We start from the raw sequence: 27752 nt of genomic DNA, 5'->3' as shown, positions 1-27752 counted from the left end.
ATATGCCTTCAGTGTTTGATTTTGCAATGATTTCACTGTTTGGATGTGTTTTTCTATTTGTGTCTGTTTTTGTGCGCATTCAGCAAGTATACGGCTGTTTTCTGATTTTTTTCAATTTTCTACTGTCCCATAACATAAACCTCACAAATAAAGTTAACATCTTATAAGATATAGTTATATGCCTTCAGTGTTAGCGACACACCACACACACACATACACACACACACACACACATTCAGCGCACTTGCAGACACACTCACTAGAGACGCTGATGTTTCCCCGCTGCTCTCTGCCAAACAGGGGCGTAGCTATCTCGGGGGAGAAATAGGGCTCTTGGCGGGAAAGTGACCACCTGACTGAGGTGGCGAATTAGAAGGTATTATTTTGTAAAACGCCCAGTGGGAGGGGCATAACATTTATAAGGCAACCATTTTGAGCCTGTTGAGTGTGGGAGAGAGTTGGTGACATGTGGTACAGTGTAGGTAAAACGAGAAAGAATATTGCTGTTTTTTGTTATTTGCTGGAGTCAGACGGTGCAGGAGTTAAAGAGGAACTCTGTTCAGCACCAAAAGCTCTGTAAATAGTTTGGGTTGATTTTGTTTGTTTGTTTGGTTCTCATCTATTTTTTTTTCTTTTGTTACTTTGGAAATATTTTCGTTTTTCGTCATTGGTTCTTTGGGGTACGGTGAAAATAAACTTCTTTTGAATGTAACAACTCGACTAAGCCATATCATTCCGGAGGGTGTCACCAAGGACCCCGTCACAGTTTGATTTTGCAATGATTTCACTCTTTGGATGTGTTTTTTTATTGGTGTCTTTTTGTTTGCACATTCAGGCTGTTTTTGGATCTTTACCGGTTTCTTAACAGTTAACCTTTCACAATGGCAGCATTCAGTTTTTTTTTTTTTCTGGAGCCTTTAACACCTCATGTTGACAAAATAATGCAATAATATTGTAGAATATTATCAAACCTCTAATAATGACCACCGTAGGCATGAATGATTGTAAAATTGATTACAGTCAAAATAATATAAGATGACATACAGCATAATATTTTCATGGGGATGTTATGTCCACAAATTCACATACACGACTGTGTGCTCATGGAGATTTATTTATAACCTGCAGTCATAACAAACTCCAGGCGTCTCTCTATTATGACGTCACACTCATGTGACTTTGCCAACCTATCAAGTACAACCGTATGGTACAGTTATCCCCCCCCCCTTCAGAAGAACACACACAAAAACAACCTGAACCCTAACCCTAACCTGAACAAAGCCTTGTGGATTATTCTGCCACATAACAGGCAATGCACTAGCTTTTTTTTTGTTTAGTTTTTTTCAACCAGGGGGGTATTCCATCAACGTAGCTAAGAATTGCCAGACTTAGGTGTAAGCTTGAAGCTTGACTAAGCTCCATCTCCCTATCTAGCTCCAAGCCGTTCCATCAAGTGAAATCAACTGGCTCCACTTGACGCTTAGTCAAGCCTCAACTGTTAAGCCTCAACTTGTGCACGCCCACAGGGAAAATAAAAAGCCCATTCTAGTCGAGCGCGGAAACTGTGAAAAATGCCAAAAAGCAAGGGAAAAGAACGTGCAGAGATGTTCTCCGCAGTGGAGCAAACCCTCCTCATGGAGGTATATGAGGATTACAGCCACATAATCCCAAAGAAGGGCAATACCATGGCAATCAATAAAGCGAGGGATGTGGTGTGGCAAAATATTGGCGACAGGCTGAATGCGTAAGTGACAAAGAAAATGAAGTATTTCAGCATCATCATGTTATATAAATCCTCCATCAAAGGGACAACATATATGTAGACAATAATCTACCAATTGATTTCTTGATGGTTTTTGTTTTAAACTGATATCTGATGTGGACCTATTAATGCAACCAAATCCCTACAATTTAAAGGAAAATCCTCAAAGAGCAAAAAGACAGCCCTAATAAGTAACATTCATATGAACATAATTAAAATAGCATTATTGTTTCACTGCAATTTATGTGAAATTCTCCATATTTTATCATTTGGCAGCCCTAGTAGTAATGTTAGAAAGTGATATTCATCACATTTATCAACTGATTGTTATGCAAATCGATGGGATAGCTTTCATTTATTTCCTGCATGGCCAATTGTATAGAATTGATATCCTTTTCATTTAAGCCTGTCATTTTTACATGCTGTATTTGTGCTACTTCTGTATTTTGTCCCAGATGCTATATGTTGAATTGTTGTATTTTCATTTTAGCACTTTGAATCACCTTTTGCTAAAATGTGCTATATAAAGTAGCCTTGCCTACATTTTTGATAATAATAGGCTACATTTAATCAAAGTATTTTACATGACTCATCACATTTATCATACAATTGATGGTAGATTATTACATGAAGAAATGCAATGTTGGTTATCATTTTATAGGAAATAATCATATGACAGATCTATTGATTGTAAAAAAGTTATTATTTATCTAGAATCATTCAGCAAATCAAGCAATTCAATGGAGACGAGGACCCCTATTACAGTAAGTGAATGCAGGTGACAGCAAATCAATCATCTATCTCCTATCAATCGGAGGCCCTAACCCTTGTTTCATCAAAAGAATGACGATTTCCTTTTATTATATTTTTTTGCTAATTAGTTTAATTTTGTATTTATTTGTGTCTTATTTTTTATTATATTTTATTTTGGTGATAGTGTTCTTTAATGTACTTATAGATAATATATAATTATTAGTTTAAATAATTTCTTTAATACATTTTATTATATATTTTATATTTTACATATTATTTTATCATTCCATGACAGTTGTGTGTCTCTGTTTCTGTCTATTGGACATTCTTTGATCATAGATGGTGCTAAGCTTCACTTTTAGCCTGCTACAGACCAGGTTTGCCCGGCAGCATAATTAGCCACCTTGGTGGAACAGGGTTGAGGCTCAGTTTCCATAGTTTCCATGGTTACTGAGTTGGGGCTAATCTCAGCCTCTTTGATGGAACCGAACTCTCACTCATATTAGCCAGACTTGGCCATTTAAGCTTGGCTTTGCCTTTAGCCTGCTTGATGGAATACCCCCCAGTATTATAGTCCCTGAGGTAAAGACGCCTCCGGCGGACCCGGAATGTGCGGAGGTTGGGCTGTAGAGGTTCAGCTGGTAATTCCGCTTCGGGCGGTTGCCCAACTGGGACCTCAGGGTGGTCTCCCAGGAAGTCCCAGCTCGGAAACGTGTGCCCATGGTCAGCCACAGCTTCTTGGTCGGAGGTGGACGGTGGTTTCACCTGTCTAAGACGGCTGGCGTGCCAGCGTGAACCATCAGCCAGGCGAAAGGTCGCTGGTCCCAGCTGTGCGGTGATTTGCTGTGGTGCAGACCAGAATGAAAATAGCTTATGGGACCGACTGGGTCGACGGATCCGGACCCAATCTAACACACCAAGTGAAAGGCCCTTCACCCGATGCTTCCTGTCAAAACGCTGCTTCAAGCAACGCTGCTGCTCTGCCACTCTCCTGCGTAGTGAGGGTGCTGCTGGAATGTCACCCTTCCGAGGACGTAGGCGATCCAGGGGAAGCTGCATTTCACGTCCCAGCATCAGGATGGCTGGAGAACTGCCCGTCGTGGTGTGCGACGTAGCCCTGTAATGAAGCAGGGTGCTCTGTAGTGCTGATAAGAATGGGAGGCCGCCTGCTAGGTGTGCTCTGAGTCCATTCTTGAGGGTCTGGTTGAACCGCTCCATGCCACCATTGGCCTGTGGGTGGTAAAAGGCCGTCTTAATGTGTTTAATTCCCCTCCCCGCCAGGAAGGAAGATAAATCGGCCGAGATGAACTGGGGCCCATTATCAGTCGTGACGGTATCGGGCACACCCCAATGGGCAAATAGAGAAGAGAGGAAACCGGTGACCACACTGGCAGTGACGGAACCTGTGGGCAGCACCTCAGGCCACTTAGAGTGAAGGTCGTAGGCCACCAGGAGGAAGCGTTGGTGCTGAGGGACGCCGTGAAGTTCACCGCAGATGTCCACCTGGATGTGGGTCCACGGTGTTGGTGGCCACGGCAGGGGCTGCGGCGGCGGAGGTGGGGGAAGGCCTATCTCCTTGGAGGGGCGTGTGCAGCATGAGGACAATCTCCGGCTCTGAAGGGTCCTGAGCAACGCCTCCAACAGTCTTAAGCTTGACTCTGGAGAGCAGGTCCGCCACAACGTTGTCCCGACCAGGCGTGAACTGTGTGGTGAAATTGTATGCCTGCAACCTCTCAGACCACCGGTAGAGGCGCAGTGGCTTGTGTCCCGATCCCGTCGTGGCCAGCAGGGCTGTTAGGGCCTGGTGGTCCACAGCGTGAAATGACGTCCGTACAGGTACATATGCCACCGTTCACATGCCCAGACACAAGCCAGCGCTTCCCTCTCACCAACAGAGTACTTCTGCTCAGCTGGAGTGAGTGACCTTGAAGCAAACGCCACTGGGTGTTCGCCCCCTTGCTGAAGTTTAGACAGAACAGCGCCAACTGCAGCATTAGAGGCGTCACAGGTCACAAATGTGGGGCTCTGTAAATCAAAGTGGGCGAGCACCGGTGGGGAAGTGAGCTGCGATTTGAGCCTAGAGACTGCGGTAGAGCAAGCAGGGTCCAAGACCAAGCTGCATCCTGTTTGAGGAGGGTGTGCAGCGGTGCAGTGGTTTCGGAGTAGCAGGGAAGGAAGCGCAGATAGAAGGCAGTCATACCCAGGAATGATGATAGCTGTGCAGGGCAGGAGGGCTCAGGCAGGCGCAGGATGCATCGACGTTTGAGTGGAGTGGGCTGAGGCCAGAAGCAGTTAGACGGAACCCCACAAACTCGATGACAGGCACTGCAAAGATGCACTTCTCCCCATTCACCGTGAGGTTGTGGCGAGCGAGCACATTGAGCACTCTGGAAAGGCGGTCGTCATGTGTTGCAGCTGTCTCCCCATGCACCACGATGTCATCCAGGTACACGACCACACCCGAGATACCAGCAAAGATGGTGGCCATGATCTTCTGAAAGCAGCTGGGGGCGGCGCTGAGACCGAAGGGCATGCGGGTGTAGCGGAAGACCCCATGTGCGACACAAAGGCAGTGAGGTTGCGGCTGTCAGGGTGTAGGGGAACCTGCAAGTAGCCCTGGCGAAGATCAAGTTTGGAGAAGACCGTGGAGCCATGGAACTGAGACAGCTAGTGGATATTTGTCTGGTATCAGAGAAGCCCAAGGCGCAGAACAGATCAAACCCAAGGAGGTTGGCATCATGGTGGGACACCTGGAAGGTGAATGGTGGCAGGGATTTCGAGCCGTAGAGCACAGAGAAGGTAACGGGGCCCACCATGCCGATCTTAGTGTGGCCATAACTGTACAGCTCCTCTGCGCCCGCCCTGATAGTTTGTTGGGGATAGAGCTGCCGGACTGTGGACTCGCTGAGCAGAGACCTAGAGGCCGCAGTGTCCAACAACAGTGGCAGGCACACATCATCCAGCTCCACAGTGCACCACTTAAATGCCTTTACGCTGGAGCCAACAGAGTGGATCGTGGATGGGCTGGACGGGCGGGACAGACGAGGTCGGGGGTTTGTAGAGGTGGGCACAGAGCGGCACACTCTGGAGAAGGGGTTCAGTCTACCACAGCGTTGGCATCTCTGTCCTGTGGCTGGACAGGTCGGTGCGCGTGTGGGGTGAGAGGAAGAACCACAGTTACCACAGGGCCGACGTGCTGTGGCGCTCTGCCTTCCTGCGACATCAAGGCCTAACCCCTAACCCTAACCCCTAACCCCGAAGATCCGTTGCCCCTCGCTCCCCAAGCTGTGGCTCGAACGAGTCGTGCCAGCGGGACCACAGGATCGGCGGCTCCCCAGGCAGGCATGTTTATTTTTATTATATCAGAAAGTATGAGTGTGTGGATGAGCTAACTCTGCTTTTGAAGCATGATGATGGTCTATCTTCCAGATAGAGATTAGATAGAAAATAAAAACTCTAAACTCAATGAATAAACACTAGACTTTTGTGAGAACAGGTGAACGTCACATAGTGTACCCTGAGACATTATTGCTCTGGACCATAATCATGAATTGGACTGATTATCTCAAGAGATTACCGGCATCTTGTGAGAAGTGCCTGTACGGAAATAAAAGTGCTGGTTCTGTGAACTGGACAGTACCGGGCCACTTCAGGCACTAGTTAATAATTGTACTGTAATGAGAGTGATTGTATTTTCTGTACACTTGATGTCTCTTTTGTGATCTTATTCTTCAATAAACAAGTCATCATCATCATCATCATCATCATCATCCTCCGCTTATCCGGGGCCGGGCCGCGGGGGCAGCAGTTTCAGCAAGGGTTAGGGTTACCCAAACTTCCTTTTCCTGAGCCGCATTAACCAGCTCCGACTGAGGGATCCCGAGGCGTTCCCAGGCCAGAGTGGAGATGTAATCTCTCCACCTTGTCCCAGGTCTACCCCGAGGCCTCCTCCCAGCTGGACGTGCCTGATATACCTCCCTCGGGAGGCGCCCAGGAGGCATCCTCACCAGATGCCCGAACCACCTCAACTGGCTCCTTTCAACATGAAGGAGCAGCGGTTCTACTCCGAGCTCCCCCCGGATGACCGAGCTTCTCACCCTATCTCTAAGGGAAAAGCCAGCCACTCTCCTGAGGAATCCCATTTCGGCCGCTTGTACCCGCGATCTCGTTCTTTCGGTCATGACCCAACCTTCATGACCATAGGTGAGGATAGGAACGAAGACTGACCGGTAGATCGAGAGCTTTGCCTTCCAGCTCAGCTCCCTTTTCGTCACAACTGTGCGGTAAAGCGAATGCAGTACCGCACCAGCCGCTCCGATTCTCCGGCCCATCTCCGGCTCCCTCGTCCCCTCACTCGTGAACCCCGAGACCCCGAGATACTTGAACTCCTTCACCTGGGGCAAGGAGTCATTCCCTACCCGGAGAAGGCAATCCACCTTTTATTCTTCAATAAACAAGTGCACAATAAAATTCACTTAGAATACTAAACAGCTCGCTGCCCCCTCACTGAGAGGATCGCAAAAGTATTCGCAGAACTCGAGACTGTTCACTGTCCTCGCTCCCAAATGGTGGAACGAGCTCCCCATCGACATCCGGACAGCGGAAAGCCTCCACATCTTCCGCCGCCGACTAAAAACACATTTCTTCCGACTCTACCTCGACTAAGACGATGACGACGACAAAAAAAAAAACGTATACATCGCACTTATGACTAGCACTTCATAGTTTGGTTTACTTGAAGCTCTTACTTACTTCTAGCTCTTATTTGTACCCAAATGTTTAAATGCACTTACTGTAAGTCGCTTTGGATAAAAGCGTCTGCTAAATGACATGTAATTATTATCAAAGTATTGATCAGTAATACACTGAAAATGAGAGGAAATATGAATATTTGCTTTGCAAGTCAATTTAAGGTGTGCGCCCCTAAATGTTTTGCTTGCTCTCCTAAAATGTTCAGTTAGGGGCTACTGTGCTGTTAAAAGTTAATCTTATGAGAACCTGCCTCCCAAAATGTGTGTGTGTGTGTGTGTGTGTGAGACAGCGTGTGTGTGTGTGTGTGTGTGTGTGTGAGAGAGAAAGGAACCAACTTGGAATGGACTGCCTGGTTTGAACAATGTTTAGGTCATTGTCACTTGAAAGTCTTTTCCCTGTTGGCTTTTTATTATATTTTTTTGTAGTTAAATCCTTTTTCTACATTTTCTAATGAAGCATGACATAGGTTAAAGTTTTAGAAAAAAAAGTTTGTATTGTATTTTATGTATTTAGGTGGTCTTATAAATGAAAGGATACATACTGTGAAGCAGCAGCCAGTTGATGAACCCATCAAAGTTTTACATTACATGTCATTTAGCAGACACTTTTATCCAAAGGGACTAACAATAGAATTGAGTACAATCAGCCAGGGGTGGAGTCGAACTTGCGACCATTAAGACCATGGTGTCTTTCGCACACAGAGTACTGGTCTTAACCACTGAGCCACTCTACCCCCTGATGTTAAAATATGTCTTATGAACTTGTGATAGGATGTGGAATTTGAGACAAGGCCTCATGACAGAATGAGCCGGTTAATTTATTTTTATCTTTTATTTCCCTTTTCATTGCTTAAGCAGGAATGCTGTTGAGACCTATGGCCTTTGGGACCAAGTGAGGGTGGACCATGGAGGAGAATTTTATCTTTTATCACTGTATGTGCAAGAAAAACTTTCAGGATACACAGAGACAGCATCAACAAGGTTATTTGGACGTGCATTTGGACTATCTGGGTATCTCATAGGACTACTGGAATTAAGCTAAGTATCACTTCTGTAGGTCTTTCTTATTTGGTTGCTATTTCAATAATTGCTATTGTATGTAACTGGGTTGCTTGACTTTTGTGACTTTTGAGTTGTCTGTTTAATTAAGGTGAAAGTTTTGTAAAGATATTTTGTCTGCTAGGTCAAAGAGAAAGTTGTTATTGTTGCTGCTTTGACCTAGTTTCTATTGAGCCATCACCATCACCAGGTGAGAAGTTTCACTGGCAAAGGGGAGTGGCCAACACAGCTGTAACTAATCAGCCCCTAATCAGGGAGTGGCCACTCAGCTGCAACTAATCAGACACCTGATTAGGTGTCTTTTAAAAAGCAGCACTGACTTTGAAGTGGCAGCTTCAGCGGCAGACTCTTCAGACGAAGACTCAGGAAGACAAAGACAAAGGAGTCTAAACCGGAGTCAAGACTCAGGAAGACAAAGACAAAGGAGTCTAAACCGGAGTCTAACAAGGAGGCTAACGAGGCTAAGTACCTGTCTGCAAGTGTTTTCGACCTTTCACATATGTGCCTTTTTTCCATTCCTGTTCATGTCTCTTCTCATAGATACTACAAACCTCACAATCACTCACAGCATCACCGTAACCTGTCCTCACTTATCTATCCCACCCGCTCCACACACATCCAACACCTTGTCGCAGGGGGCCTGTGGAACTGCCAGTCAGCTACCCGCAAAACTGAGTTCATTTCCGGCTTTGCTACTGAGCAATGCCTGGACTTCCTTGCTCTCACTGAGACTTGGATAACACCCTCCAACACAGCCACCCCTGCAGCTCTCTCCTCCGCCCACTCCTTCTCCCACACACCCAGATCCACTGGAAGAGGTGGTGGGACAGGTCTGCTCATCAACCCCAACTGGACTTTCACTCTTTACCCACTGCCACACTTCTCTTCACAGTCGTTTGAATTTCATGCTGTAACTGTAACTCACCCAGTCAAACTAACCATTATTGTCATCTACCGTCCACCAGGCCCATTGGGACACTTCTTGGAGGAACTAGATGTCCTCCTCTCAAACGTCCCAGAAAATGGCCCACCACTTGTTCTTCTGGGTGACTTCAACATCCAGTCAGAGAAGTCATCCGATCTACTATTTCTACTTTCGTCTCTTTCTCTCTCACTTGCTCCTTCTCCACCAACTCACAAAGCTGGCAACCACCTCGACCTCATCTTCACCAGAAACTGCTCCACCTCCGACCTCACGGTAACTCCACTTCATGTCTGTGATCATTTCTTCATTTCCTACTCTCTCCCACTCTGCCAATCTGAGGATCTCATCTTATCAGATACTGCACTTGTCCGTCGCAACATTCGCTCTCTCTCTCCCTCCTCTCTCTCCTCAACTGTTCTATCAGCACTTCCTTCAGCTGACTCCTTCTCCCTCATGCATCCCAACTCTGCCACTGACACATTCATCTGTACTCTGTCCTCCTCTCTTGACTCTCTCTGTCCTCTTACTTCACGGCGGGTTCGTAAGTCCTCCCCAGCCCCGTGGTTGTCGGACTCAGTGCGTACTGAGAGAGCCACGATACGGGCAGCAGAAAGGAAATGGAGGAAATCAAAACTCCCTGACGACCTGCGTTCCTATCACTCTCTTCTCTCCACCCTCACTGCCTCTAACTCTGCAGCCAAACAATCTTTCTATCAGACTAAAATTCAATCCTCTTTCTCTAACCCCAAAAAACTTTTCTCGATCTTCTCTAACCTCCTTGACCCCCCTACCCTCCCTCCTCCCTCCTCCCTTCTACCAATTCACTTTGTCAACTACTTCACAAAGAAAGTAGATGACATTCGCTCTTCTTTCTCAACCCCACCTCCTGATCTCACCACTCTACCAACCACAATTTCAGCTCCTTCTCTATCCTCTTTCACCCCTCTAGCTCAGGATCAAGTTCTTTCCCTAATAACCTCTGCCCGCCCCACCTCCTGCCCCCTTGACCCTATCCCCTCTCACCTTCTTCAGTCAATTGCTTCTGATCTTCTTCCTTTCCTCACCCACCTCATTAACACATCTCTATCATCTGGTTGCTTTCCGGACTCTCTTAAAGAGGCCAGAGTGACCCCCCTCCTTAAAAAACCCACCCTTGACCCGTCTGAAGTAAATAACTACAGACCTGTCTCTCTCCTTCCTTTTCTCTCCAAAACTCTGGAGCGTGCTATCTTTAATCAACTCTCCTCCTACCTTCACCGGAACAACCTTCTTGATCCTCTTCAGTCTGGTTTTAAAGCAGGTCACTCGACCGAAACTGCACTCCTTGCTGTCACTGAGCAACTCCACACTGCCAGGGCTGCCTCTCTCTCCTCTGTGCTCATCCTCTTGGACCTTTCTGCAGCGTTTGACACAGTTAACCACCAGATCCTTATTTCCTCCCTTCAAGAACTAGGTGTCTCAGGATCTGCACTTACCCTACTCTCGTCCTATCTTCAAAACCGAACATACAGAGTAACCTGGAGAGGATCTGTGTCGGAACCCTGTCCTCTAGCTACTGGGGTCCCTCAGGGTTCTGTCTTGGGCCCTCTCCTCTTCTCTCTATACACCAACTCTCTTGGGTCTGTTATTCTCTCTCATGGTTTTTCCTATCACAGCTACGCCGACGACACCCAACTCATCCTCTCTTTTCCCAGCTCAGACACAAATGTAGCAGAACGGATCTCCGCTTGTCTGACCGACATCTCTCAGTGGATGTCTGACCATCACCTGAAACTCAATCTCAACAAGACTGAGTTTCTTTTTCTCCCAGGAAAGGGCTCTCCCACCACAGACCTAACCATCACCCTCGACAACTCTGTGGTAACTCCGTCTCATACCGCAAGGAACCTGGGTGTGACACTTGATGACCATCTCTCCCTCACTGCCAACATTGCTGCAACAGCTCGATCTTGCAGATACATGTTGCACAACATCAGAAGGATACGGCCTCTTCTAACCCAGAAGGCGGCACAGGTTCTGGTCCAGGCTCTTGTCATCTCACGCTTGGATTACTGCAACTCACTCCTGGCTGGTCTCCCTGCGTGTGCCATACGACCCCTGCAACTCATCCAGAATGCAGCAGCTCGACTGGTCTTCAACTTATCAAAATTCTCCCACACTACACCTCTCCTCCGCTCCCTTCACTGGCTTCCTGTAGCTGCTCGCATCCGCTTCAAGACTCTAGTGCTTGCGTTCCATGCTACAAACGGATCCGGTCCAGCCTACATCCAGGACATGATCAAAACCTACACCCCAGCCCGCCCACTTCGCTCTGCATCGGCAAACCGGCTCGCTGCCCCCTCACTGAGAGGATCGCAGAGGCACTTACAGAACTCGAGACTGTTCACTGTCCTCGCTCCCAAATGGTGGAACGAGCTCCCCATTGACATCCGGACAGCGGAAAGCCTCCACATCTTCCGCCGCTGACTAAAAACACATTTCTTCCGACTCTACCTCGACTAAGACGATAACGACGACGGAAAAAAAAAAAAAAAAAAAAAAAAAAAAATCGCACTTATGACTAGCACTTCATAGTTTGATTTACTTGAAGCTCTTACTTACTTCTAGCTCTTATTTGTACCCAAATGTTTAAATGCACTTATTGTAAGTCGCTTTGGATAAAAGCGTCTGCTAAATGACATGTAATGTAATGTAATTTAAAAGTGGTTCTAAACATTATTTCTCTCAACACCATATATGATGTGTGTGTGGGTATGTATTTTTCAGTGTTTTTTTTTCAGGTGTGGGCGGTTGTGCATATAGCTCCTGTGTGTCTATATCAATACATGTTACTAGATTATATAAGACAGTGGTCATGAAATTATTTGCATTTCTTTTTCCCACAATTGGAATTCTCACACAGTTTCAGGTATTTGATCCATTTGAGCAGTTGTATCCCAAACAAAAAAAAGAATTTCACTTAGCAGGGAGCCTGCTGTGAGGATTGGCAAAACCTCAGGTCCACTTCCTCAGGTCCCACTGAACATTTTCAAATTCAAAATGTGTGAAGAAAATCATGTATCAATACAGTGCATCTGAAAAGTATTCAGAGCCCTTCATTTATCACACATTTTGTTGTGTTAGAGACTTGATTTGAATAAATAACATAGCATTAATCGGATTTTACATAATTTAGGCAGCTGACAACACAATACTGTGGAATTACAGTTGCCTGATGGCCAAAAAATGATTATCCTGTTATGACCCTATATTCCTCCAAAACATATACAGTAAAAGTATTTCATACTACTAGTATATGAAGTACGCCCCCCATTATTTTTCTTGCTTATATCATTTCAAAGGCCTTGGTCATCTGTAAAAAAAAAAACAGCAAAAAAATTCCGTTTCTCGCCAGTAGGTGTCAGTGTGAGGATGATGAATGAGTGACTGCCACTAGAAGTACACAGTAAGACAGCGCCACACAGATTATTGATGGTTATTCATGAACGTCTTCTCTACTATATTCACAGATTCACAGTGTTTCTTGCACAATAAAATCACTGGCACCAGTGTAAAAAAAAAAGAAGGGAAATTTGACCCAGGATTACTCAATAAGTATACTGTAAAAGTACTCCATACTACTAATATATGAATACATTTTATAATTAAAAAGGATGATTACAAAAGTCATACAATACATCTACCTTATGCTTGATTTGATGTAATTATTTTACATGTAATCACTATAATATGATAGGGTTAGGGTAAGTTTTGATATATAATTAATATATAATCAGTACATTGTAACTGATGGTTGATGAGGTTGTGCGCTTCAGTGTCTCAGGCTGTGTCTTGACCGTCAGGATGAATTGAGCCCCAAACAAAGTGTATTGTGTTTATCTGTAATTGCAAACGAAAGTCAAAAATATTCACATTTAAGAAGCTGAAAAATGACAGAAACTACAAAATATTCACATTTAAGAAGATGAAAAATTACAGAAACTAAAAAATATTCACATATAAGAAGCTGAAAAATGACAGAATCTAGAAAACATTCAACACGTATTTTACATGTAATCACTATAATGTGATATAATTGTTATATAATAAATTAAATTGACATATAATTTGAACATTTGTTTTTCAGTATGTTGTAATCGCTTCCAATAGGACTTTATTTTGAAAACCAGAAATAAAACTGCTTGGTTATTGCAGTTTACGTAAAATTGAAAAAAAGGAGTGAAGGGAGTCCATGTTACTCCAAAAGTATACATTAAAAGTACTTCATATTACTAGCATATGAAGTACAAGAGGTACTGAGTCCAGTGAACGTAAAATCATAAACTACTGATAAAAAATAAGGATTTTATACTTCATCAAAAATTATTACCCTATTGTTTGTTACAAAAAGTGAACTTTGACCCTATATTCCTCCAAAACGTATACAGTAAAAGTACTCCATACTACTAGTATATGAAGTATAAGTGGTACTGAGTTCAGTGAAAGTGAAATCATAAACTACTAATACAAATTATGGATTTTAAACTTCATCAGAAACGGATGATCACACAGGTCATACAAAACATCTACCTTATGTTTGATTTGATGTTATTATTTTTACATGTAATCACTATAATATGATAGGCTTAGGGTCAGTTTTGATAAATTACTTAACCTTTTTCTTTTTCAGTACATTGTGACTGATGTTGATGAGGTCGAGGACTTCTGAGCGTCTGAGGCTGTGTCTTTGACAGTCAGGATGAATTGAGCCCAAAACAAAGTGAAACATGATGTTTACCTGTAATTGCACCTGTGTAAACAAAACCAGACTTTTGTTTGGGTTCACATAGAGGGCAAGCCTTTGAAGTCCCTCAAGATGCCTGTTTTTTTTTTTACTCAAAGGAGTGAATGTATGAGTGTGTATGAGCCTCTTTGTAGGTGTAGGTGCCTGTGTATCATGTCTGGAGTTGCACACACACACACACACATTCATTCCTAAACCCACATTCACACCATACTATGATATCCCTAAAATACACCCAAATCATTTTAGCTTCAGATATTGATTGAAATGGCCTGCTGTTTGTTATATGATAATGAAAAATGTTGATATTCCTTGACTGGTAGATTTATATTACATAAAAATTGACTTCATCTACTCCAAATTTCAAGCAATTTACATCAACACAGCCAAAGATATCCACAAAAAAATCCAAAAGGGGTTAAAAAAAATGTGTTCACAGAATCTTTCTGCATGACTGGAGTGCAGACTCCCTGTACCACAGTCAATGAACTGAAATACGCCACTCGACTCTTCCAGTGCGGACACTCTGCCAATCAGTTGCAGACAGTCTGTCGACGTCACATGTAGTATGACGTATTAGTATGTTGTTAAGGGTTAAGGGTCAAGATTCCCCTTCTGTGTCTGTAGTTCATTTAAATTATTAAATTAGTTAGTTAGTTAGTTAGTTTACGCTCAATCTCTTGTTGTAGATTGATCATTTCTTCTTAAATTTCCTTTTTCAGTTTGTCTTTTAGTGTGGTTACTCTGTGTCATACCTCTTTAAGGTCTTTAATGTCTTTACTTACCGTAGCTAGCCCAACTCGCAGTGTCTCGTGTTCTTGTCCTGTTGTGTCATTATTTTGCCTGAAAAGTTCATTCATGAGGCTAATATTTGACAGATTATACCTCACCCAGTCCTTTGTACTGTGGAATACACACAAAGGGCTGGCCCTTTGAGTGTACAACCCATGAAATGCTCATTTCCACATGTTAAAAAGTGATTATGATGACTCTGAAAAGTGCAATTGATAAGTCTGTCCAAATGATGAATTTTTCCACCCTTCCCAATTACAAGCTCACTGACTTATATTCTCATCCTGACTGGATTGACGACTACGACTACGACAAATCGGAATCTGACTCTGAATCCCATTTGACCTGAACCACAATCGGTCTTTAAACTGTTAATATGGTTGACACTTTTTGACTGTAGCTTAGCCCTTTTTGTAAGGTGTGTAAGGTAGCTTCAGAACAACACTTGGGCACATGTTGGTCAGAGCACAGCATATAACATCAATCTTATCAAGTAAAGTCTTTTCCTCACCTTCATATTTGGCGAGGAAAAGACTCAACACCCAGGCGCATGGTCCCATTTAATGTTAAACTTGGTGCGCATACAACCAATAACGCGGCCCCTGGTGAATGCAAGGATTTTCCATGTGGCACCCTGCTGTCCACCTGTGTTGTCCATTGGAGCAGCATCCTCCTGACATGTCTGTACCTCTTGATCTGACGACCCTGTTTCCATCTCAGCTACAGATGAAGTGTTGTCAGATGGTGAAAATAAGAAATATTGTTGTTGTACAATATCATTTGAAATCCAAAAAAAAAAATCCCGAGGTGCTGTAATATTTATCATACAGATGCATTGATTAGTGAATCCATTAATTCAGGGATAACAAAGTACCAAAACATTTACCTGAAGGAGCTTTATTGTCCTCATTATTCGCTTATCCTGCTGATGCTGTTTCCACCCAGGTGAGAGATTGTTTTTGTTTTACATTTAAGAAGCTGAAAAATTAATGAAAGTATAAACTAGTAGCGCAAGCGGCTCTGAACGGGTTTGAGCTTGAGAGCTCGCGACTCTCCGTGTGGCCACGTTGCCGCGAGTCCTCTAGCTCATCTCCCGTTCATTCACCGCTTGCGGTACTAGTTATTTTCAGTCCTAGTTATTTTCAGTTCTAGTTATTTTCAGCGGTGTCCCTGCGCAAAGTTAGAGGGAAAGAAAAAACTCCTTCTTAACAGGAAGAAATCTCTGACAGAACCAGGCTCAGAGATGTGCGGCCCTCTTCCCCTGACCGGTTGGTGTGAAAGGAAAATGGTAGACAGAGGAGAGGTGGGGGACAGAAAGGGGGGAGAGAAAGGACAAGAGGGAGATGAGGTAGAGACAGAAGAGAGAGAGAGACCAGGAGCACACTGAAAAAAATGAAACATTGGCTCAACTTAAAAAAATTGAAGTAATCTGTCACACCTAATATTATAGCATTGACATGAATGTAAATAATTAATTTTGTTTTACCTGAAATAATTAACTTGTAAACCAATTTCTGAAGGTGAAGCAAACCAATTATTTAAGTTTTCCAAAATTAAAATAATTACATTGGTTTTATTACTTGATGTAAATAATCCACTTCATTAAACCTGAATACTTTAAATCCATGCAAATGACTTTTGAAAGTGGAAGCAAACTGTTTTTCTTAAGTTGTCATCATTTAATGTATATAGAATTACTTTTAATACACTTTGATTTAAATACTCAGAAAACATTCCTTTTCAACACATTTTTTATTGTTGAATAAAACATTTTTCAATAACTGTATTGCTTCCCCAAAATAGTTAAACATAGTCCTTTAGAACAGTCCTTCTCAAATACAAAGAGCAACCAAGAAATGTCTGTTTCTGTTCAGCGAGAACCAAATGTACCATACATGCAGTTTGTTCGCTTGAAAATGTAAATTAAATACTGACTAAAATAAGTTACTAATAGTAACAGAAAATGCTCCTAAAAACAAAATCAGAAAATTGTCCTATTTCAAAATGGAACGTAATACAGGTATTATTCCTTAAAATAAAGTGTTGTCAGATGATTTGTGTGAATCTCCTTAATTCAATGCAAACATGTGAGGTAGCTCCTGGCCCTCTCTTGGGCTAAAAAATCTGACATTCAAAAATCTGTGCAAACACTGCAGTGCAAATGCAGTCACTCTCCAGTTTTCAGCACACTGCCCACTCGTGCCTGTGATAACTTGGGCAGAAACTTTTGTCAATATTGCAGTGGAAATGCTGTCATGCAAGTGCAAACTCCGAACACCAACCTCAAAAGGGTACAAAGTCTTGGTTGTAGAAACATTATAAATTGTTCTCAGCAATGGGAAAACAAAATCAGGCGAGTGAGTTGAATTCAACTCTGCCTACTCTGGGTTGTAAAGCAGGGTGCTCAGCCTATGAACTTTTGGGGACATATTTTTTCCACCAAGCTCCATCAGGACTTTTTGCACAAATTCAAGGGTGTGCTGCAAATTTTTCGGATATTTTAGTTTGAGTGCGTAGGTGAGCCCGAAGAACATTGCAACAGCCGCAGCAGTTGTGGGCACCTCTTTCAGGACCTCTATTCCATCGATGACTATTTTAATGTCCTCTTGTCCACTGACAACGATAGCCATCGTTGCCTGCTCCAGTTCGTCAGCTTCATTTTCCTGCATAACACAAAAAACAACAAATGAGGACAACTAGAAGGAGCATTTCCTGAAGACAATGCATGTTCAACAATGAACACCATTGTTGAAGCAATGCTGAATCCACTGAAGAAACTGCTGAGGCATTGCTGAAAATGCTGATGCTATAGCTAAAAAGTAAAACTTTTAAGTTGAGAGATGAATGGTTTTCAAAGTGCTCAAAGCAGCTGATATGTTGAAAAGGCATGTTTAAGTGCAACAGTTGAAGATTGCTGAAGTAACGTTAACATAGCAGAAGCAATAGCTGATTGGAAGGATTTAAAGGACGTTGAATGACATGAAATTATTTAAAAAATGCCTGAAGTGGTGGAGATTAGAGTAAAAGATGTACATGAAGATTGAAAGTTCTGAAATGGTTGAGAAAAGGGCTCAAACTAAATCTTGACGAAAGCAATTTTTTGGGGCACTACAGTTTGTCTCCCCATTTCTTAAACACTGGACATTTTACTGGATAAATAACAGAAGCAAGAGCTCTCAGTTTCAAAATAAAAAAAAACTAAAACTAACCCAGCCATAACATTTAAATAGTCACAAATCAAATGAATGTTTATTAAAATATACAGTGCTATGCTGCATCTCAACAATAACGGGTGTGTGGATGTTGTCTGTGTTAGTGAGAGAGATGCCCTTACCTGGTATTCTTTGATGAGGTGATGAACAGGTTCACCCAGGTAGATCATCAAAGATTTAAGGATGCACTCTCTTCTTATTGTGATGTCCACAGTCTGAGTGAGAACAGTTACAACTTATTAAAAGCACACACAGCACACACACACACACCAACTATTCAACTATGGATCCCACTGATAACCAACTTATACATAGATACCTCATCTAAAACCTGCAAGGTCCTCTTGGTCTGTTCTTGCACACGTCCTCCCTTGCTCCTGATGACATCCAGCAGTTTGGACATGTGCTTGTCCAACTGCGCCAAGAACTTTGTCTCCAAGGGAACTGTTGTAATTCGCATAAACTCAGCGTTGATCTGGAAAAGGAAAGCAGAGCAAGTATCAAATATGTATTGAATAAAGAACAAATAATCTTCCAAAATAATTAAGGTTTGATCAAACTGATCGAAAAAACCCTTTAAGTTGGGTTTGTCTGTCTCAGTAGAAAGTTGATTGTTGTTGCAGTTGTGGCACTTGAATGGTGAAATAGGCTGGACCGGATCCGTTTGTAGCATGGATCGAGTCTTGAAGCGGATGCGAACAGCTATAGGAAGCCAGTGAAGGGAGTGGAGGAGCGGTGTAGTGTGGGAGAATTTTGGTAAGTTGAAGACCAGTCGAGCTGCTGCATTCTGGATGAGTTGCAGAGGTCATATGGAACACGCAGGGAGACCAGCCAGGAGGGAGTTGCAGTAGTCCAAGCGTGAGATGACAAGAGGCTGGGCCAGAACCTGTGCTGCCTTCTGGGTTAGAAGAGGTCGTATCCTTTGGATGTTGTGCAACATGTAAACAAGAGAGGGATGCATGAGGGAGAAGGAGTCAGCTGAAGGAAGTGCTGATAGAACAGTTGAGGACAGAGAGGAGGGGGAGAGAGATCGAATGTTAAGACGGACAAGTGCAATATCTGATGAGATGAGATCATCAGATTGGGAGAGTGGGAGAGAGTAGGATATGAAGAAATGACCAGAGACATGAAGTAGAGTTACCTTGAGGTTAGAGGTGGAGCAGTTTCTGGTGAAAATTAGGTCAAGGTGGTTGCCAGCTTTTTGAGTTGGTGGAGAAGGAGCAAGTGAGAGAGAAAGAGAGGAAATTAAAATAAGTAGATCGGATGACTTCTCTGACTGGATGTTGAAGTCGCCAAGAAGAACAAGTGGTGGGCCATTTTCTGCGATGTTTGAAAGGAGGACATCAGTTCCTCCAAGAAGTGTCCCAATGGGCCTGGTGGACGGTAGATGAGAACAATGATTAGTTTTACTAGGTGAGTTATAGTTACAGCATGACATTCAAATGACTGTGAAGAGAAGTGTGGCAGTGGGTAAAGAGTGAAAGTCCAGCTGGGGTTGATGAGCAGACCTGTCTCACCACCTCTTCCAGTGGATCTGGGTGTGTGGGAGAAAGAGTGGGTGGAGGAGAGAGCCACAGGGGTGGCTGTGTTGGAGGGTAGTATCCAAGTCTCAGTGAGAGCAAGGAAGTCCAGGCATTGCTCAGTAGCAAAGCCAGAGATGAACTCAGTCTTGCGTGTAGCTGACTGGCACACAGGCCCCCTGCAACAAGGTGTTGGATGTGTGAGGAGCGGGTGGGATATATAAGTGAGGATAGATTACGGTGATGCTGTGAGTGAATGTGAGGTTTGTAATATCTGCGAGAGGAAACATAAACAGGAATGGAAAAAGTGCACATATGTGAAAGTTAGAAAAACAATTGCAGCCAGGTACTTGGCCTCATTAGCCTCATTGTTAGACTCCGGTTTAGACTCCTTTGTCTTTGTCTTCCTGAGTCTGCTGCTGAAGCTGCCGCTTCAAATGTGCCACAGCCTCAGCGATCGATAGAAAACTGCAGCACACAACCAACAGTAAGAATGCGCTTCCAAACATGCAGTCAAATGTGGGCGGTTTAATGGCCGACAAACCAAAAACATTGAAGAAAGGCTGTCCCATGGTGGCCGGCCGGGCCGACCGAGACTGCGTTGACTCCGGCGGATAGACTCCTTGGCTGCTCTCAAGGAGAGGAGCTATGTTGACTCTGGTTTTTCTTCAAAATGCACAAGTCTTTCGCCCTTTTACTAAAGATTTCCGTGGAGAGGAACGTTCAAGAGTTTAAGTGATTTTTGGTGGGCTTTGCTGTATGGCTGCGCCCTTTGAGTGTGTCAAATGTCAAGCAGCTGTCTATCATGAGTCTTGATTCAAGACTCAGAGGTGCACTTAGATTACCTTGGGGCGGAGGTGATCAGCAGCAGCGTTTGCTATGCACACTTACAAACATGGCACCACAACAAGTAACTTGTGTGCCAAGAATTTGAGTTGGCCCCAGACACTTGTGGGCCATTGCTTCTCGGCCTTTTGGGCAGAGCCGGCCCTGGGCATAGGCAGTATAGGCAAATGCTAGGGGCGCCGTCATCCGTAGGGGGCGCCGAAAACGGGGAAAAAAAAAAATTAAAAAAAATAAAAATATATACTATATATATATATTCGAAATATTATATAAGCCCACAGCAACATAAAGTCATAGCAAAGACTATTAAATAATGCAGAAGCCTTTTTTCTGGGTGAAACGAGCCGTTGCTCACAGAGGTGAGGGGGGCGGGGTCAAGAGGCCAGCTGCCTGAATCTGACCGGACCGTGACCCAGAGACGAAGAAAAAGATTAATGACACTGTATCGAAATTATGTCCAAAAGACTGAAGCCATCCGGCGCCCAAGGAAGGAAAAGAAGGAAAGAAGAGGAAGAAAAACGTGAAAAAGATAGAGGTACAGTAATGTCAATGTGATGAAGTGCATGAAATTAATAGTTCAATGCATTGTAGTTACCGTTGTTGGAGCAGAGTGTTAGCTTGCTAGCTTACTTCGGACAATAGCAACATTGTTTAATAATCAATAAATAGCTGAGTTGACGTGTGTTAATGTTACTACACCTTAAATTCATCAGGGACGTTTGGAAACTTAACGTTAGGCCTGTTCAGGTGTTATTTTACAGGTCTTTCCTGCTTGTATGTCAGCTAAAAGGCTTTTAGTTGTCCATCCCCTTTGTAATAGGGTGGTTGTAAGCCTTTGGTTTTATGTGTCACAGTTTATGTTGGTTAAAGTTTACATCAGTGTTAAAGTGCAGTTAAAGTGTATGACAGTTAATATTTCATACCTTAGCTTTCCCATATCATTCATAGGCTATATATGCATATACTGGTTTTTGCACTGTGGTTAGACTGAATTGCATTGCAATGACAATAAAGTTGAATGAATCTCATCACATTTTCATTATTAGTCTATGTTAGTCTCATGTATAGCACACCAAGCATCTGTTTTTTTTATTAACATGCAGTCATCACATACATATACTTCTCTTCTCTCTTCAGATGCACTTTTAAAATATTTCAGTACCACCCCGAGTGACACAGCATCAGGTGCTGCTGTCCTGTCTACCTCTGCACAGCCCAGTGACACAGCATCAGGTACTCCTGTCCCGTCTACCTCTGCACAGCCCGGTAGATCAAGAGGTCTCTCATTTTTTTTTCTTATACTGTGTGCAATAGTGTGTGTTGTTATGTCTGCACTGGTTTCATAATTTATTATTTTGTGCAATACTATATTTAAATTGTATTTTTAATTCATTTTATGTCACTTGTTTTCGTGTGCAGTGTTCGGCTTAATATGTTTGCCTTATTTGGTGTGATATTTTTTACTCAAAGAAATAAAATCTTGAGTACACACATGCAGTTTCTGTGTGATTGTATGAAAGTTGATTGTGAAATTGACTGCAGCGATGCAAGGGGGCACCAGCTAAAATCTTGCCTAGGGCACCAAATTACTCAGGGCCGGCACTGCTTTTGGCTAAGATCAAGTGTAGTATCTGTTCTTATCAGTTTAATATCTGATATGTCCTCTATATGGGGATTAAATATTAAATGCATTTTTGAGCATTGGGCGGTGAAGCCTGGGGCTTGCTCTCTTCACTCCTTGCATTGACCTGGTATTGCAGTGCCACCAGGAACGGTGCACCGTTCTCTTTTTTTTTTCTGTGAAAACCAAAGCAAGGCTGAAACTGGAAGGACATTAATGTGTGCCCGTGCGTCAACGTAATTGCAAGCCCACGTTTCTTGTAAGGAAGCAGCAGTGTAAAGCGTGCTGCAGTGTAAAAGCATACAGCACCTGGTATTCCCAGGCGGTCTCCCATCCAAGTACTAACCAGGCCCGACCCTGCTTAGCTTCCGAGATCAGACGAGATCGGGCGTGCTCAGGGTGGTGTGGCCGTAAGCCGACGGGCAGGTGACACAGACTCCTTTTATAATCAAGAAGTTTTTTTTTTATTGTCATTATGAGACATACTGAAATTTTTGCAGAGAATCCCGGCTTTAGGTACACATAAAATAGCAAAAATAACGAACGAAGGACTTGACATTTAAATAGACATAACGAAAGGCATTTAAATAGACACAACAAGAGACTTAACACTTAATGAGACACAACAAAATGTAAAAATATAAAAGTACAGTGTGTGCAAAGTAAAGTGTATAAAACTACAAAGTGCAGTTTAGTGCAACATGGTCCAGTTTATGGAGAGTTGAGCAGGTTTGGGGGGGGGGGGGGGTCAGCAGGGGTGTGTTTGGGAGGGTGGGTGTGTGTGTGGCTGCTTGTGTGTGTGTTGGGGGGGGGGGGGTGTAGAGAAGGGATGCAAATTGTTTTCACTGTGGGGGGGCGATTGCTTTCACAGCTCTGGGGAAGAAGCTGTCCCTGAGTCTATTGTTCTTTGCTTTGATGTTTCTGTACCGCTTTCCTGATGGAAGCGGTACAAACAGTGCATAGCCCGGGTGTGTGGAATCTGTTGCTATGCGTCTGGCCCTTCTCCGGACTCGGGCAGTGTAAACTGAGTCCAGATCAGGTAGACGGCATCCCACAATCCCCTGTGCTGTCCTCACCACCCGGGCTAGGTTCTTCCTGTCCTGTGTTGTGCAGTTGCCATACCACACTGTCATGCTGAGACACAGGATGCTCTCTACAGTGGCTCTGTAGAAGTTTATGAGCAGTTGGGAAGAGAGCCCAGACCTCTTCAACTTCCTGAGAAAGAAGAGCCGTTGTTGAGCCTTCTTCACCAGGTGTGAAGTGTTCACAGACCAGGAGAGGTCGGAGGAAATGTGGATGCCCAGGAACTTTATGCTGTCTACACGCTCCACCTCCTTTCCATGTATGCTGAGCGGAGCGTGTACAGTCTTCCTGGACCTCCTGTAGTCCACTATGACCTCCTTGGTCTTGTTGGTGTTTAGAACAAGGTTGTTCCCGGAGCACCACTGGGTCAGGTTCTGGACCTCTCCTCTGTAGTGGGTCTCGTCGTTGTTGGAGATGAGACCCACTATGGTGGTGTCATCTGCAAACTTCACAACCATGTTTGTGGAGTGGATGGCAGAGCAGTCGTGTGTGAAGAGGGTGAAGAGGACAGGGCTGAGCACACAGCCTTGCGGCGTGCCAGTGTTGAGGGTTAGTGGAGCAGACGTGGACTCCCCTATCCTCACCACCTGTGGCCTGTTGGTGAGAAAGTCGCTAATCCAGGAGCAGAGTGATGTTGACAGACCCAGGTTGTGGAGTTTCAGGGCCAGCATGTCCGGGAGGACGGTGTTGAAGGCTGAGCTGAAGTCCACAAATAGCATCCTAACATAGGTGTCGGGATGCTGCAGGTGAGTCTGGGCCGTATGAAGTGCTAACGAGACAGCATCCTCCGTAGAACGGTTCTCCCTGTAGGCGAACTGCAGGCCGTCCAGCCCAGCAGGGATGGCGTCCTTGATGTACTTCAGGAGGATCTTCTCGAAGCACTTCATGATGACTGGGGTTAGAGCGACAGGGCGGTAATCATTGAGGCAGGTGATGGTTCTTTTCTTTGGCACAGGCACAATGATGGAGGACTTCAGGCACACAGGGACCGTGGACAGCTGCATAGACAGGTTGAATATGTCCAGAAAGACTCCTGCTAGTTGTTCAGCACATGATTTCAGGGTCCGACCTGACACCTTATCTGGACCTGCAGCCTTTCTGATGTTGATCTTCCTCAAGACGGATGTCACCTGGTGCAGCTGCAGGACGAGAGGCTGATGCTGTACCTCTGTCTGAGGAAGATGTACAGTCCTTCTGCTGCTTGGAGAGTCAAAGCGTGCAAAGAAGCTGTTTAAGGTGTCAGGCAGAGTGGGGTCCTGGCTGACCTGCTGGCCGCTTTGCTTATAGTCCGTGATGGTCCTGATGCCTTTCCACATACTACGTGGGTTGTTGTCATTGAAGTGCTCCTCAATGCGCTGCTTGTAACGGTGTTTTGCCAGCTGGATGCCCTTTTTCAGTTCTTTCCGGGCCCTGCTATACGCCAGCCTGTCCCCCGACCTATACGCTGTATTCCGGGCTTTTAGCAGGTTCCTCACTGTGCTGTCCATCCACGGTTTTTGGTTAGGAAAAAACGTTATTGTCTTCGTGGGTAGGACATCATCAGTGCAGAAGTGAACATAGGACAGCACAGATGACGTGTATTCCTCTAGGTCAGCGCCTTCCTTGAACACTCCCCAGTCTGTGTTCTCAAAACAATCCTGTAAGGCTGAGGAAGCCTCCTCAGTCCAGACCTGAACGGTTCTGGTGGTGGGCTTGGTCCTACAGATCAGAGGTCTGTATGTAGGGATCAGTTCCACAGAGATGTGATCCGACATGCCGAGGTGAGGAGCTGCTGTAGCCTTGTATGCCCCTCTGATGTTGCAGTAAACCTGGTCCAGTATGTTATAGTCTCTGGTTGGAAAGTTTATGAATTTGTAGAACTTGGGGAGAACAGCTTTCAATTCCACATGGTTAAAGTCCCCCGCCACGATCACAGCCGCCTCTGGATTAGCGTTCATCTGGTTGCTAATCAGGCAGTACAGCTCCTCCAGTGCTAATTTAGCATTAGCTCGCGGTGGTATGTAGGCTGCTATGATCATGACAGAGGTGAGTTCTCTAACCAGTTTAAACGGTCTGCACTTCACTGCCAGATATTCCAAATCGGGGGAGCAGAAAGTTCCAATTATGCTCGTGGCTGTACACCACGAGTTGTGAATGTACAGTGCCAAACCTCCGCCTTTGGTCTTGCCTGAAGCTGCAGTCCTGTCGGCTCGGAACAGAGAGCGCTCCGCCAGCTCCACCGCTGCATCGGGGATGTTATTATCCAGCCAGGTCTCGGTGAAAATCGCCACACAGCTGTTTGTCTTCCGTGAGACGATTCTCAGTCGAATCTCGTCCAGTTTGTTGGTGAGTGACCTGACGTTCGCGAGGAGGAGACTGGGCAGTGCCGGTCTGTGTGGTTTAGCAAGTAGCCTAGCACGCACTCCGCTCCGCTTACCCCGCTTTTGTTTACGTTGTCTCCTCCGTCTCCTGGGCCATAGAGGGGGGATGATGAGAGCCTCTGTGGTCCGCTGTAGTTCGGGTGGGATAAAATCCGGCTTTGGAGGGGTAAAGACCGGAGTTTTTCCCCAAAGCCCACAGTTCAGCCCTACTGTACTGTGTTAAGGCTTCAAGTCTCCGGATAAAAAGTGTAAACACGAACAAAAACACGAAAACAAACCTAAAAAGCCGAGAGCCTCGAGCCGCTGCGTGCACCCACGCCGCCATGTTTTATAGACCAGGCAAGGCCCCCTGCTCGTGGAGGGGCTCAAAAGTCAGCCTTCCGAACACACTGCACTTGAGCCTTTATCGCCACTACCTGCTACACTCTATTCCAGTATTAGGAAGCTACACCGAGATGGGTAAGCTGCTGTTGGTGCCGTCAGGTGCAGTTGTTGCTGAATCGATAGGAAATGACGGCCAGGTATGCCAGTGAAAAGGTCGAGTGTTTCCTCTCCAATGTGTGCTGGAGGTTGAAGTTGAACACAGCACAGCATTAACGAGCACCTGAGTCAAGGCATTGGACTCTGGGACTATCCATTTCCTGCACCATCAGCCAAAGAGCTGTGTCTGGGAACAGCCACCCAGTGCTGGGCAAGTACACCTCATACTTACCTGGCAGGGGAGATACCATGATCAAGAAGGTGGTTCACCCAGGGCGAGGCTCAGCCATTGCACTCTGGTTGTGCTGACCCCTGCAAATTCCCCAAACGTGGGAATCTTGACTGCATAATTTTTCGCTAGTGGGGTACTGCGTCCGCGCTCTCCCCCGATGACGTAGTTGTAAGCAAAGGTCAGCCGCCCAAGGTTCCGCCTTGTGTGCCCATCTCCAGGCTTCTCACGTGCTCGCAGAGCGACATCCCCAGTCTTTCCAAGTTGCTGGGAATGGGATGGTTGTGGGTGTTGTCTTTTAGCTCTAAGGAAATGTCATGCTCCCTTTCCCGGCTCTTTGTAGGTAGAACTGGATTGTTGGAGATGGATCCATGGCCATCATGCCAAGGGTTAATACTTTGGCGCTTGCTCCGTCCACTCCTGTACATTGACCTGATGTTGAAGCGATGCCAGGAGCAGCTCACCATTTCAGAAGCCCGGAGGAGTTGGGAAACGGCCCGGCAGTGTGTACTGCTCGGTGTGACACAGAGCTGCTTTGCTCATGCACTCACATCTACCACTAAACCTTGGAGGTGTGCCACAGCCTCAGCGATCGATAGAAAACTGCAGCACACAACCAACAGTAAGAATGCGCTTCCAAACATGCAGTCAAATGTGGGCGGTTGATTGGCCGGCAAACCAAAAACGTTGAAGAAAGGCTGTCCCAAGGTGGCCGGCCGGGCCGACCGAGACTGTGGTGACTCCGGCGGATAGACTCCTTGGCTGCTCTCAAGGAGAGGGTCTATGTCGACTCTGGTTTTTCTTCAAAATGCACAAGTCTTTCGCCTTTTACTAAAGACTTCCGTGGAGAGGAACGTCCGAGAGTTTAAGTTATTTTTGGTGGGCTTTGCTGTATGGCTGCGCCCTTTGAGTGTGTCAAATGTCAAGCAGCTGTCCGTCACGGCTCAGAGGTGCACTTAGATCACCTGGGGGCGGAGGTGATCGGCAGCAGCCTTTGTTATGCGCACTTCAGAAACATGGCACCACAACAAGTAACTTGTGCGCCAAGATCTTGAGTTGGCCCCAGACACTGGCGGGCCATCGCTTCTCGGCCTTTTGGCTAAGATCAAGTGTAGTATCTGTTCTTATCAGTTTAATATCTGATATGTCCTCTATATGGGGATTAAATATTAAATGCATTTTTGAGCATTGGGCGGTGAAACCTGGGGCTTGCTCTCTTCACTCCTTGCATTGACCTGGTATTGCAGTGCCACCAGGAACGGTGCACCGTTCTCTTTTTTTCTGTGAAAACCAAAGCAAGGCTGAAACTGGAAGGACATTAACGTGTGCCCGTGCGTCAACGTGATTGCAAGCCCACGTTTCTTGTAAGGAAGCAGCAGTGTCAAAGCGTGCTGCAGTGTAAAAGTGTGCTGCAGTGTAAAAGCTTACAGCACCTGGTATTCCCAGGCAGTCTCCCATCCAAGTACTAACCAGGCCCGACCCTGCTTAGCTTCCGAGATCAGACGAGATCGGGCGTGCTCAGGGTGGTGTGGCCGTAAGCCGACGGGCAGGTGACACAGACTCCTTTTATAGACCA

The 27752-nt window shown here is 45.0% G+C and overlaps 1 protein-coding gene, 6 non-coding genes and 1 pseudogene across 7 annotated transcripts; 5 read left to right on the top strand and 3 right to left on the bottom strand.

Moving 5' to 3' along the window:
• Positions 1-16621: 16621 nt before the first annotated feature.
• LOC131453663 (uncharacterized) lies at positions 16622-19952 on the bottom strand. Its single transcript, XM_058622489.1, has 3 exons — positions 18357-19952; positions 18160-18252; positions 16622-17488 (listed from the first exon to the last, which is right to left on the bottom strand). Exons 1-3 carry the CDS (start codon positions 18708-18710, stop codon positions 17204-17206), a joined length of 732 nt encoding a protein of 243 aa, XP_058478472.1. The 5' UTR covers positions 18711-19952; the 3' UTR covers positions 16622-17203.
• Positions 19953-20209: 257 nt separating this feature from the next.
• LOC131453701 (U5 spliceosomal RNA) lies at positions 20210-20323 on the top strand. The gene has a single exon (XR_009238412.1). It is a non-coding gene; the product is annotated as a U5 spliceosomal RNA (small nuclear RNA).
• A 1664-nt stretch (positions 20324-21987) lies between these two features.
• On the top strand, positions 21988-22188 carry LOC131453676 (U2 spliceosomal RNA; annotated as a pseudogene).
• A 133-nt stretch (positions 22189-22321) lies between these two features.
• LOC131453664 (5S ribosomal RNA) lies at positions 22322-22440 on the bottom strand. The gene has a single exon (XR_009238377.1). It is a non-coding gene; the product is annotated as a 5S ribosomal RNA (ribosomal RNA).
• A 3731-nt stretch (positions 22441-26171) lies between these two features.
• On the top strand, positions 26172-26336 carry LOC131453739 (U1 spliceosomal RNA). The gene has a single exon (XR_009238438.1). It is a non-coding gene; the product is annotated as a U1 spliceosomal RNA (small nuclear RNA).
• Positions 26337-26963: 627 nt separating this feature from the next.
• Positions 26964-27076, top strand: LOC131453699 (U5 spliceosomal RNA). The gene has a single exon (XR_009238410.1). It is a non-coding gene; the product is annotated as a U5 spliceosomal RNA (small nuclear RNA).
• Positions 27077-27255: 179 nt separating this feature from the next.
• On the top strand, positions 27256-27448 carry LOC131453750 (U2 spliceosomal RNA). Its single transcript, XR_009238448.1, has one exon. It is a non-coding gene; the product is annotated as a U2 spliceosomal RNA (small nuclear RNA).
• Positions 27449-27597: 149 nt separating this feature from the next.
• Positions 27598-27716, bottom strand: LOC131453693 (5S ribosomal RNA). Its single transcript, XR_009238405.1, has one exon. It is a non-coding gene; the product is annotated as a 5S ribosomal RNA (ribosomal RNA).
• Positions 27717-27752: the final 36 nt, after the last annotated feature.

This window comes from Solea solea, unplaced genomic scaffold (assembly GCF_958295425.1).
Source record: "Solea solea unplaced genomic scaffold, fSolSol10.1 scaffold_65, whole genome shotgun sequence".
NCBI lineage: Eukaryota > Metazoa > Chordata > Actinopteri > Pleuronectiformes > Soleidae > Solea > Solea solea.
The sequence above is the reverse complement of the archived record's forward strand: the minus strand, read 5'-3'. Positions and strand labels throughout refer to the sequence as shown.

Coding starts and splice junctions, on each gene's coding strand:
- LOC131453663 (XM_058622489.1), bottom strand. CDS start 18,710: ATGCTACAAACGGATCCGGTCCAGCCTATTTCACCATTCAAGTGCCAC. Junction 18,253..18,356: donor CCTTGCAGGTTTTAGATGAG/GTATCTATGTAT, acceptor GTTCTCACTCAG/ACTGTGGACATCACAATAAG. Junction 17,489..18,159: donor ACCTCATCAAAGAATACCAG/GTAAGGGCATCT, acceptor TGTGTTATGCAG/GAAAATGAAGCTGACGAACT.